Here is a 13,118-nt window from a genome sequence, read left to right on the forward strand (position 1 = left end):
GGTCCGGCTGCCCATCGCTTCCTGCCAGCAGCCGCTTATGGCGGTGCCTGCGGCTCGGCCTGTGCGTGTGTGAGGCGCCCGCCCGTCGCCGCCATGACCGAGGAGCTGTACGAGAAGTTCTTGGCCCCCGACGAGCCGTGCCCGCTCCTCTCGCACCAGCACCCGCCGCGGGGCGGGAGCCTGAGCCTGAGCGAGGAGGGGTGCCTGGATGTCAGTGACTTCGGTTGCCAGCTCTCGTCCTGCCACCGCACCGACCCGCTGCACCGCTTCCACTCCAATAGGTCGGTGGGCCGGGGGGGGCGAGAGGTGCTGCCCCGGACACTGAGGCTGTGCCGCGGGCGGCTCCGTGCTGTGCGGGCATGGGGGAGGGAGGGCCGCGCATCTCTGGGCTCCGTGGGCGGTAACCGGTGTGGGCTCCGCTGGGCTTTGAAGCACGTGGGTTCTTCCCGATATATATATATATATATTTGTATATATGTTTTAACGCTGTTCTGTGAACGAGCACGTGGGGGGAGCTGTGGTTGTTGTAATTAAAATCAGCAGAGGCGTGGGCACCGGCAAACCTGCAGAGGTTGCGAGTGAGTCAGGAGCTCGGTGACTGAGCTCGGTGACTGCTGCTGATTAAGGGCAAATCCTTCGGTCTGTGATCTGTAGAGATGGCCTATTCTGAAGCGATTCAGTGTGAGAAACATTGACCAAATAGTTGTCATGTTATAATGTTTTTATCCTAAAATCTGGTTGGTTGGTGGTAGAGTCCCTATACCTCACCCTGTGTTCTGATAGGTCTAGAAAATATCTGCTCTCTCTTCTTTCCTTAGTGTTTAATGGATATCGAAATTGTTGTGATGTTCAGAATTATGTTGTTATCACCTCTCTTCTATTCTATTAAATACTGATTGATTACCTGCCTGCAAAAGTCAGTACCAGTGTGACATGGTATGTGGATAAGGGTTGCAGAAAGGGGGAGTAGGGTCTCTTGAATCTTCTAAAAGGGAGGTTTGTGGAATGCTTTCAATGTCGGATGAATTCATGCTTGCCAAATAGATGTGGAAGTGAGTCCACTGCAAACAGGCAGCCAGGTATGAGGCTTAAATAACAATGGTGGAGAGCAGCCTGTCTGCATTATGGCACTGCTCAGCTTTTGCAGTTAGATAAGAAAGTGTTTCTCTAGTTAGCCGGATTGAAGTGCATATACTGATGGAATGAGAGCTTACTGGTGAATTTAAAAAGCTTTTGCGAATAGTTTTGGCTGTACTGCAGTGCTGTGCTGACTCATAGTTGTCTCGACCTACTTTTTACCAATGTGTAATATAAATCCAGATATGGAAGCTGGTTTTGTAAGCTTGTTAAATTCTGGCTTGCTCCCAGAAAACACATTCTGTGAGATCTGAGTCTTCAGTTGTTTTACTTCAGCAACAACGCTGACTCTCTTTTTAAGGAAATTATGAGGAAAAAGGTGTTTAGATTTGGCATAGCGGCATTTTCATACGTCACATTGCCATCTTGCACATAATTGTAACAACATATTCTCTGGACATGTCTGTTTTTGCAATTCAGAGTTGAGAACAGTGAATAATGAAACCTCAGGTATATCCATATTACATTTCCCAGTTAAATAATAGTTTCGTATGGGGTTGTCATACTAGAATTACTTCTGGACTCTAATTTGGAATGTAGATTAGTGACTGTTGTACTTCCCAAAAGGTTCATTGATTTCCTCCTTACTTTTTCTTATTTCAGTCTTTGTGATAGTTTTAGGAAACTTTCCTATATTAAAATGTTTTTAAAAGACAAAAAAGGTACACACTGTGGGGTTCAGCACTCTGAGATGGAAAGTGTTAATGCTTTGCAATAAAGATACAAACATGGTTGGATTTTTGCCCCGCTGTTTTTGGTGTTGTTTATGGATCTTTTAAAATAATTTCAAAATAGATTTACTCATGTCTTAATGATTTAAATGGATTTCAATATGGATGCATCATGTTACTGACAAGCAAAGTAGAGATAATATTTGGAGCCCTAGGAGAACTAAACAGTTCTCAGGACACGCGATGCCAATATACTTTCTACTACTTTCTACTTACTTACTACTTTCTGTTTGTTTTGTCCTGTTTTACAGATGGAACCTGACTTCCTGTGGAACTAGTGTAGCCAGCTCAGAGTGCAGTGAGGAGCTGTTCTCCTCGGTTTCAGTTGGTGACCAGGACGACTGCTATTCTCTGCTGGATGACCAGGAGTTCACCTCTTTTGATTTGTTTCCTGAAGGCAGTGTCTGCAGTGATGTCTCTTCCTCGATCAGTACATACTGGGATTGGTCAGACAGCGAGTTTGAATGGCAGGTAAACTGTAAACGTTTCTCTGTAAATGTAAAATTCTTTATAGGTTATTAAGTGCTGGATTTAGCTTTCAGTGAAAAGTCTTCCTTGTTTTTCTTTCCTTTATAACTGCTGAAAATTAAGAGCAGATATCTGAATCTTCAGTGATAAGGAGAACGTTTTGTTCTGTTTCATCCCAGAGTATTTAGTCTGGAGGAGAGTCTGAAGGTTGGCTCCTCAAAGATGAATGGTTACATATTGTGATTTCTCTGTGACCAACACGTAGGACATAACCTCACAGCTGCAAGTTATGCCTTGAGATCTGCTCTGCAGTTGTTGTATAACCAGATCGGTATGTCTGTTTTCAGTGATTTGGCCATCTTGAGTCTTCTGTGGTAACTGAGCTGGCAGCTTGATAAAGCGTAGAAGTCTTGCTGTAGCCTATTTCCATTTCTTCGGTTCCTGTTAAATATAGGAGCTCTCTTTGTTTCCCCTGGATGTGAAGGAGTGTAAACTGCTTTTTTTTCTAGTCTGTGTGCAATGTGGTCTAGTTCAGGTATCTTCAGCCTTACTATTTTGTTTATCAGTCTTCTAATGTAATGATATAATATAATCACGGAGTGGCTTGTATAGGAAGGGACCTTAAAGCCCATGCAATTCCAGCTCCTTTCCGTCTGCAGGTTGCCACCTCTCCCCACCAGCTCAAACTGTCCAGGGCCCCATCCAGCCCAGCCTTGAGCCTACAGGGTCAGGGCATTCACAGCTTCTCTGTGCAGTAGTACCAATGCCTCACCAGCCTCTGAGTAAAAAACATTTGTGCCAAATATCTAACCTCTTGATTTAAAACCATTTTCCCTCGTCCTGTCACTATCACAGTCTCCCTCCTGTTTATAAGCTCTTCTCAAGCACTGGAAGGCTGCTTTGAGGTCTCCCCAGAGTATTCTCTTTTCCAAGCTAAACAAGCCCAACTCCCTCAGCCTGTTTTCATATGAGAGGTGCTCCAGCCCTCTGAGCATCCTTGTGACCCTTTTGTGGTTGTGTTCTAGGTGCATTTTGTGCTGGTGGCCTTAGGCCTGGGTGCCATACTCCAGCACTTAAATCTTTTAAATGAACTTTTAATGTGCCCGTAACTTTGAAATGGGAAATACTGTGCATCAGAATACACCAAAGAATACTTTCGCATTTTGTCATAAAGCTTAGACAAAGCATCTTGTAAGTGCAGTATAGAGACTGAGAATACAGCTTTCCAGAAAGTACAAATTCTATTCTGAAAGATGAATATAAGATAACAGGGACTGAAATTTGCTCTGAATTTCTTACTATTTTAGTCTGTTAGTCTCTGTAGGTTTTGAAGTTACAAGTGTGCAGTGCAGCCTGTGGGAGCAATTTTGGTTGGATCCCAATGATTCAGTGTTTCACCGAGCTGTGACATTTTAGTTGCCTGATATACTGGGTAATTGTTTAGAAAAGAAGGAATTTCTCACATCGTAGTTAGCTGACAACACGTTTGATTATTAACTAGCTTTTTTTTTTTAACAAACATATTTTTTTTCAGAGACATGATTGATTCAACTTGTACCATTTTTTAAAGACTTTTGAAGCTTTGGACAGTGTTATCTGGCAGATTCTGAGTATGAGTAATCCAGCTGTCACACTTCAACTGGAAAAGCATTCAGAAATTACATGTCAGCTGTACTTGTGATGTTAGCTAAAGTTCTGCAATTGCTTCCAGGAAAATGACAACAATTTTAATTCAGTTGTATCACGTAATTATGGGATGTGGTATAAATTAGAGACCTACTCTGAAGTGATCTTTCCTAAAGTAAGAACATGAGGTTTGGCTTTAGAATGTAACGGGCAATTTACAATGATGGAGAAGGGAAATACTGAAATGCCACATCATTCTGTTCTTTATTTAAATGGAATTTCAACATATGCCTCTTTTTTTAGAGTAGTGTGGTTTGAGTTTGCTGTGCTTGCAGATTGTTGAAAGGTTAAAGCAAGTACTGTAGGTTTTTTTAGTAATTAATAGGTAGTTGTTAGAGCGTACAGATAAACGATGATTTGCTAATGTGACTCTGTTTTGAATTGTTAATTGTGTTGAAATGACTTAAAATGTGTCTACTGTATTCTAAGGTTTTGTTCTTTCTCTTGCATATTACAAGCTGCCTGGCAGTGACATTACAAGTGGGAGTGATGTACTTTCTGATGTTATACCTAGTATTCCAAGCTCTCCATGTCTGCTTCCGAAAAAGAAAAACAAGCATAGGAATCTTGATGAACTTCCATGGAGCGCAATGACAAACGATGAACAGGTGAAACCAACTTTTTACCTACATGAGAACTGTAAGATACAGAAGAACTAATCAGTGCAACATCTTAAAGAACGCAGTAATTGCTGTAGGTGTAAACACAACTATATTCAGTGTAATTTGATTCTTGACATTAAATCTTGCAATCGTAATGGGTAGTTTAACAGATTCTCAAGCTTTCACTTTGAGTTTTTGCAGATTCTCAGTGACCCAGGGATCATAGGAAGAAGTATTTGAGAGCATTTTATTCTCTTAGTCTTTTTTTTCTCTTTTCTTTTAGAATTTGTACACTTCAAAAATTGCTCACTTTTTTTTGGCTTGTAGGTTGAATATATTGAATATTTAAGTCGCAAAGTCAGTACAGAGATGGGCCTTCGAGAGCAACTTGACATTATCAAAATTATTGATCCTACTGCTCAGATATCACCTACAGATAGTGAATTCATTATTGAACTAAACTGTCTCACAGATGAAAAATTGAAACAGGTGAGTTAAGGTTTGTATGTAAGCCTTCGTTTTTTTTCAATCCCTCTAACATCAGTTGTGTCTTGCAAAATCTTAGAGCCATGATCAATTCTTGTATATCATCTTTACATACAAGACTAGAAATAGACTAGTGCACAACATTGTCAAGAAGGAAACCAATTCAGAAAAGTATTATATATATTAAACTTACATAAAAGACTGACTGTGTATTCTCAGTACTCATTAGAAGTCTAGCAGTCAGTTCTGGAATGCTAGCATGTAACGAGTTATGCTGTGGAACCAGTTCTGATGAAACTGATTCCCTTTCATGACTATCGTCTCACTGAGGAGATGAATTTGCTAACTGAACATAAATTAGTGTTTAAGATTCAGAGGAATTAGAGGGAGAAGAATTAATCCTCTCCTTAAGGAGAAGACTGTAAACGTAATGTAAAAAGATATAAACCAATGTATTTTAAAGATGTTGTAAAATACTTATTCTAACAAGAATGGCAACTGGTTGGTATGGTAGGTATATGCTACTGCCTTCTTGGCCTGTTGTGTTGTGATGTCTTATTGGGAAAAGATACAGAGTCCTGTCAGACTGAACTCCTATGTGTTGTTCTGTATTTGTTATTGTGATGAGTGTAATGATTGGAGAGGGTAACCAATCACTGCACTGGTGGATTTGGCTGCTTTACACTTCAAAATAAGTATCATCTTAAAGTACTACTTTTCCTTTTGTTCGATTGTAACAAAATAAACCATCTTAATACCTTCAGTAAACATTTTAGTTCAGCTGAACTTTGCTGGTTTTTCTGCTTTGTGTTATTACTGTGACTTGAAAACTGAGGGGAATGGGCAGAAGGGAAGATAAACAGAACCTTGTTATTCATTTTTTCTTCTTTCTGTGATGAAGTTAACACTTACTTAAATTAGTTCTCTTGGTGATTGTAAGGTGGTTTGAGATTTAAGCAGCCACAGCAGAATGTTCTATGAGACTAGCTGAATTTGTTCATCGTTATTGATAGGCAGTCTGTTTCTTTTACATGCAGAGGGGTATCTCAGTGCAGTATTTATCAAGCCTTAGTAATTCTGCTGCATCTTTTCTAAAGGTGAGAAACTATATCAAGGAACACGGACCTCGTCAGCGATCTGCAAGGGAAAACTGGAAGAGGAGTAGCTACAGTTGCGCCAGTACCAGCGGTGTGAGTGGTGCCAGCGTCAGCAGCAGCAGTGCCAGCATGGTCAGCTCGGCAAGCAGCAGTGGTTCTAGTGTTGCTAATTCTGCTTCAAATTCAAGTGCCAACATGAGTCGAGCGCACAGCGATAGTAATTTGTCTACAAGCGCTGCAGAAAGAATCCGGGATTCAAAAGTAAACATTTCTAATTACATACATATGTTTTAAGCTTTGTATCTTATTACTGTCACTTAGTTGATCCTAACTGGGGCATCCGTATTGAAAGAATGTGTTTAGTAAATGTGGATCTGCTGAAGTTATTTAGCCAGGTCAGTACTGGCTATTCCTTCTGGCATGATGTATGTAGAGTAAGTCCTCTGATTACTTTTGGGTGAGTGAGAGTTCAGTGAGGAATTATTCATCTACATTAAGTTTTTTCAGACCAGACCGTAATACACTATTTAATGTATTTAGCAACTTTAAAGGTGGTTTCTAATATACTGAACAACACCTCATTTTGGTCTGTTTTCTATATTTTGACAGAAACGTTCCAAGCAACGGAAATTACAACAAAAAGCCTTACGCAAGAGACAGCTGAAAGAGCAAAGACAAGCTCGTAAGGAAAGACTGAGTGGTTTATTTCTTAATGAAGAAGTGCTCTCTTTAAAAGTGACTGAAGAGGACCATGAAGGAGATGTGGATGTTTTAATGTGACAGGGGTGAATTTATCAGTGTTCTTTCTAAGCCTTAAATGTATTATTGTTTACATGTATTTCTTGACCAAATTTTGATTAATGTTAACAGTATAAACCAGGTCTTTCCTCAAGTGTAATTTTTGCAAGCTGTTCTAAGAGTTGAGTAACTTCAGCTTTTTGAGACTTAATTTTGCAACTAAGACTTCAGAAACTTAATTGACTTCTGAAAAGCTGCTGAATAGATAGTTGTTACAGAAAACTGAACTTGGCTAACATGCTACTTTCTTGCAAGGCATATACCTAGGGATGCTTTTGGATGACACTAAGTCTGCAGTTCTATATTCCAGTCTTTTTTTATTTTCACTTAGTTTGTGTAATTAAACGTGGCTGCTTTTGTCTTTTTCTTTCCTGTTAGGAGAGTTGTTTAACCTGGGGGCGAACAGGGAGGTAGTACCAAACAGACTTTAATTCTGTAAGACTTTCTTAAGTCTTTCTGTTGGATCGTACAAAATCAGAATACTGTGATGAATCCCATTTCTAGTAGTTGCTGGTTACCTCGAACTGCACAGAAAGTAAGAAGCAAGACTTCCAAAGCAGGAAATCTGTATACAGAAATTATGCTTAATTGTAGAGTTGTTTAGGAAGCAGGTAGATTAAAATAAATAAATAAAGGCAAAAACATACAATTTGCAAACTTAGTCTTTAAAAAATTATTTGGCTGCTCAGTGTCTTAGTCTGATCAATAGTAAAGGTCAGCCAGTACATCCCAACGATTGCTGTAAAGAGATTCAAATGAAATACCTTTATGCATTAAAAGTGCATTAATCTTTAATAAAGTTGTCTAGGACACTTCTTTGAATAGTTAAAAATGCTACTGGAAACAGATTTGCAAACAAGAGGCACAAAGCTTTGGTGTCTTCTTTATTTCTAAACTTATGTCATTATTAATTAATTTCATAGGCAAGAAAGCTTAGGCATAGACACAGCTATGTCTTTTCTTATTATATGCTTATAATCCTTTTGCCACCCAGCTGAGGATGAGTCTTCCATGTGGGCTGTTGCACTGTTCCAAATGTGCTTCGGAATCCTGCTTTTGAAGTATCTCTTAAAAATTCAGATTTACAGGTAGGGAGGTAAAAGTAGTTTTAGCCTGTTTCCCCATTATTTGTAAAGCAACTTCTGTCCTTACCTTGGAACCACTGGCTACAATATTCTTTCCATCAGCACCTGAGATAAAATTGATCCTTTTAAATTTCAGTGTGAAACATAAGGGGCCATAAAAGTATTTTCTAGTTCTGAGTTCAGGAAGGTGATTTTTTTTTTTAATTACTCTTTTTTTTAATCCTGATGCTTTACTGCTTTCATTTTGCTGTCATTAATTAATGAGTTCAGTGTGGTCACAGGTGCCTGTAAATGCAGCATATGGCCCAATCCTGCAGAATCGCACAATCCACTTTATATAGGTGTGGGGCGACTCACTCACTCATTCTGCATGTCTTATGCACACTTGTTTGCCATGACAGCTAAAGTAAGTTAATTTTAGAGGTGGCATTCCCTATAGCCCTGAAATACAAGGTCAGCAAAATATCTGAACAATGACTTCTGAAAGGGTTTCAGTGAGATAAAAGTGAGGTCCATAATCTAGTTACTAGTACATGTGGAATTTGCCACTCTCGTTGACTTGGCCACTGATAGAAAAGTATCATTTTAAACCTGGATGTTAGCTACTTGGTATTGCTCATCATTCAGCTGCTAACCAGAAGTGACTGTTTCCCATCAGTATTCACTTGCACTGCACTATAACTGATTGATACCTCTCTTCCTTCTGTAGAAACAGTGCTAAAAACTTTTTAGTGGCGTACAAAGGTGCAGTGCCTCGTGATGGTGGAGTTTGCAGATGTTGAGAGCTGAACCCATTTGTTTTGATGAGATACCTGCCTGCTAGATTCCTGAGGTTATTAAATGAGAGAAGACTGTGTTTTCAGCTTGATCTTAAGTGAATATAAGTTAATCCAAATGATTACATTGTTCTAATTATTCACCTGCTGTATTGGAAAAAAGTTCCCAGGTGTCATGGTAGCTGGTTGGGGTAGTTCATCTCCAGCTGGGTACTTCCCTTGCTTCAGTTCAGACAAATGAACAGAGAAATGAAGGTTTACAGGGGTGCCATATAACTTACAGCTCTGTAATCTTGTGGTTCCGGAATGATTTTAACCTAAGAATATGAAACTAGGAATGCTCTGATCAGAACATTCATGACTTCTTGCTTACCTCTGTGCTGAGTACTTGGCATCTCTGAGAACAGCACTAGGAATAGCTGTGGGATTCAGACTGTATCACAAACTTATACACACACTTTGTTTTTTTGCATCCTTCTTAGTTTCTAAAGACACCTAATTTTGAGTAGGGGTGAGTGGAGAGGTGTTTTTTTTCAGATTCTGCAAAATACTGTATGCTTAAAATTTGTATTGGGTTCCTGTTGCATTACTCAGTTGAAACTGTTGTTAAACCTCATCTTGCTGATTCAAGTGTAAACAATTATAGCTGCTGCTGCTTTGTTTTACAGGAGGCTATCTACAGCTTGCTGGGTTCAGATAGATGCAGAACAACAACGGACTGTTAAAATTCAGACTTATTTTGTAGTGTGTTTAAAAACAACAACAAAATTGTACTTTTCCTTCATTGAAGGAAAATGTCACCCTAAAAAGCAGAATAGAGAGAGACACAGGAAAAAAACAACAACAAAACAGCAATGGATGTATTGCTCCATGGTACTGAAGCTGTGTAACTATGTGCTTTGTACCCACTGTAATACAAATGTAATTATTTAAGCTGTGTAACATTAATGATTTGCTTCCATGGTAACTTTTTCTCTAAAAAGGCTTAGAACGAGCACTGAAAGTCTGATTGCAATAAGACTGTAAACAATAGAGAACATTCTTTTCTAACATAATTTTAACTATAAGGAAGAAAGCTAGCTGCCTGACAAACCTGTCTGATCTGTGTGTGTATCTAATATCGCCCTTTGTCTCTGTCAAGACATGGACTGTTTTTCTTTATGTGGGAAGCCGATTAAATGATGGTATGCTGAGCAAGGGGTGCTTTCTAAGACGAGCAGTCAAGGTGTTGGGCAAGGCTTTCCTAGGTTTAACTTTTAGTTCTCATACTGTGGTTTGATACCTGTGAAGGTCACAATCATTCTCTGGGGGAAGAATGGAAAGAAACACACAACTATTTGAATTTATTCATGTGCATTTACAAGAGAGCACATGTATCATATAGAAGCATATAAAATGGCAATATTTACTATTCATCTATGCTGAATGGCTTAAAGCCATTTCTTTTTTCTTAACACTCTGAGCTTTGAATTCAGTTGATGCGTTGGTCTATAAATACTCATAAACCTGACTGTTCTGGAGGTTCATTCTTATAAGCCATTTTTTTATGGCTGTTAGATTTATTGGTTTAAAATTCTCGAGCTTATGAATCTTGCAGTTTTTGGGTGCAGAAAGGACCTAATCAACACGCCGTTTTCCATTTAAGGTTTGCGAAGTTAAATTATTAATCTACCAAATGCAAATGTTCATACTATTCAAAGCTTGTCTGTTTTGACGCTTAACTGTGATCAATCATACTTGCATTCACTCTCACCTGGCTAACTTTAAGAGATTTCCAAATTATAAATAAATTCTTCTATTAAAGAAAGTGACGTTGAAGCCTTGAATACAGTTAATAACCAAAGCAAGGAGAAAGTGAGTTTTTTCTTTGGGGTTTTGGTTTTTTGGTTTTTTGGAGTTGGGGGTTGAGGTGGATGGTGTAGTTTAAGTGGTACTGCTTAAATTGAGGCTTTTTTTTCCCTTTTTTTTTCAGGTTCTTTACTAATTTTACTGCTAAAATGCACTTTTGTATAGAGAACTGTTTTATGTACATTCTGTATCTACTTTCCACAATGTTTATAGAGATTTTTCTGATGGATTTTACCAGTTGCCATGCTGATGACTGATGCTGTTTACTTCAAGTTTTTGTTGTATCTGAAAATAGTCATGTGCATATTGGAATACAGGTTGGAATTAAAACTAATGGCGTAGCAAAGTTATTAAACTATGTGATGTCTTGTTCAGAACAGGGTTATTCATCCGTCGGGATTATGTATTCACTCTTCATGGAGAAAGAAGTAAAATGTACCGGGTGAACTCCTTCTTTGAAGAAGGCCAACCAGACCCTCCCTAAGTAATGTAGTTTGATCATAAAACCTGATCAGAATCATTTCTTAGGGGAAAAAAAATTACAGATTATATAACCCAAGATTTTGTATTGAAAACTGTCTCTTTTGTTACTTATTTTTGTGCCAGAGGATTTTTGGAATATATACTGTATGATATGTAGCTGCGAGCCTGGATGTAGGAAACCTGAGCACTTCTGTTGCCAGCAATAACTGGATTTTCTCCTGCTGTCATCCTCAGTATCTGTAGTCATTAAGCTATCACCTGTCCTGTAATATTGAAAATCCCTAATGAGACTTCCTTATAAACTCAAAGCCTGTTGTGCTCTTAAAGGCATATGTGTGATGAATATGTGTCTGTATTGTAAGTCAGTTCTCATTTGCTACAGTGAAGCAGGTATGGGAGAGATTCCAGAAACTGGAGGTGCTCACCAGGCTGTGCAGCAGCAGGTGGGACATGGTAGCGGCTTTGCAATAAGCAGTGTTTGAGTCGGCTGCAGTGAGGATGCTCTTGCCAACCTCTGTGTTCTGTGTTGTCTTTGAACTTCCTTTCAAATTCTCTGCCTCTGCAACCTTGGAGTTTCATGTGTTATATTATGAAAATTGCTCTCCTTTCCCCCCCACCCCACCCTGGAAATGAGCTTTTCTGAATAGGTGAGAACAGCTAGAGTGTGTGATTGGGAGACCGCAGAATACAACTGTGAAAGGTACTGTTCTTGTGATGCTTTGCCTTTACTTTACAGCTGTGCTTATAGGCTGGTTTCGCCCAAAGGTGAGTGACTGTGCAAAGTATTTTGCAGCAAAATAAATGGAAATGCTGCCAAGGTCCTTGGCTCTTTGTGGTGCTCACTTGCACTAAGGATTTGTTGCTGAACCAAAGCTGGACCAAAATAGCTGGCAAAATAAACCAATTGATAAATGTCCTTTGTTAGGAAAAGATAGCACTGGATGTGATCTGGCTGTCTTTAGCCCTCTTTAGCTACTGGCCTGAATTATATGCTTTATCCAAACATTTACTAGAGCAGAAGTTACAATTTGGTTCCCTGAGATCCTTTGTATGTGAGCTTCAGTATCTTGTATTCTATTAGAAGACTTTTTTTCACTCCCTTCCAGAACACTCATCTCTTCTAAATAGTTTTTCTGCTGCTGGGTGAGATTTTAAGTTCAAATCCTCATTTCTGATCTGCCATCTCATTTTATACTCATTTGCGCAGGCTTGTATCAGCAGCATCGCTTGTGCGACAACTTGTCTCTTACAATGCAGACTACTTTCCTGAAGCTAAAATGTGGAAATTTAGCTGTGCTGTGGAGTCCTTCCATTGCTACTTGGGTGTAAGTACCTGCTGCATTTCTGGGTGGTTTATAGAAAGATTTATAGATGTGTCCAGGATTTGACTGCCGAATGATGTGTTATGAAGATAACCAACTCACTCGTTCCCACTAGAGGGAGCACTGTAGCCGTCATAGTTGTCTGAGAATTCAGCTGCCAGTGCTGCTTGTTATTTTACATCCTGTTTAAATAAAATAAAAATAAATATATATATAGGGGAATTAGAGTTTGTAGTAATTCCGTTTTAGTAGGAGGAATGTGTCTATTAAAACTAAGTTTTATTGTAAGGACATTTCCAGTGACTATGGAAATAGACCTGTGGTGAGGAATGCATTGATTCTCATCATGTAGATCCCTACCTGGAACTGGAAGGCAGTGGGGAGAAGGTATAGTTGAACACCATTATTTTTTAGAATACTACCTTCTGAGTAGGGCTTTGGGGCTTCCTTTGGAGCAGAGGAAAGTGCTGCTTCAGCTGGAGCTGTTCTGTAGTGAAGTTTTCATTTATTTTTTATCTACTTGTCTAGCAGCTTTTGCTAGTGCTGAAAATCTTACTAATGCACTTTACAGCTGCACAGAATGTGGGAGGACCTCTCCT

The 13,118-nt window shown here is 39.2% G+C and overlaps 1 protein-coding gene across 1 annotated transcript; it reads left to right on the forward strand.

Annotated features, from left to right (window-relative positions):
• Positions 1-13: 13 nt before the first annotated feature.
• On the forward strand, positions 14-11,091 carry FAM199X (family with sequence similarity 199, X-linked). The gene is made up of 6 exons (XM_015860792.2): positions 14-281; positions 2,120-2,339; positions 4,481-4,630; positions 4,952-5,113; positions 6,208-6,468; positions 6,817-11,091. Exons 1-6 carry the CDS (start codon positions 94-96, stop codon positions 6,985-6,987), a joined length of 1,152 nt encoding a protein of 383 aa, XP_015716278.2. The 5' UTR covers positions 14-93; the 3' UTR covers positions 6,988-11,091.
• Positions 11,092-13,118: the final 2,027 nt, after the last annotated feature.

The sequence above is a fragment of the Coturnix japonica genome, chromosome 4 (genome assembly GCF_054131305.1).
Source record: "Coturnix japonica strain WE chromosome 4, WE-NBRP24, whole genome shotgun sequence".
Lineage (NCBI taxonomy): Eukaryota > Metazoa > Chordata > Aves > Galliformes > Phasianidae > Coturnix > Coturnix japonica.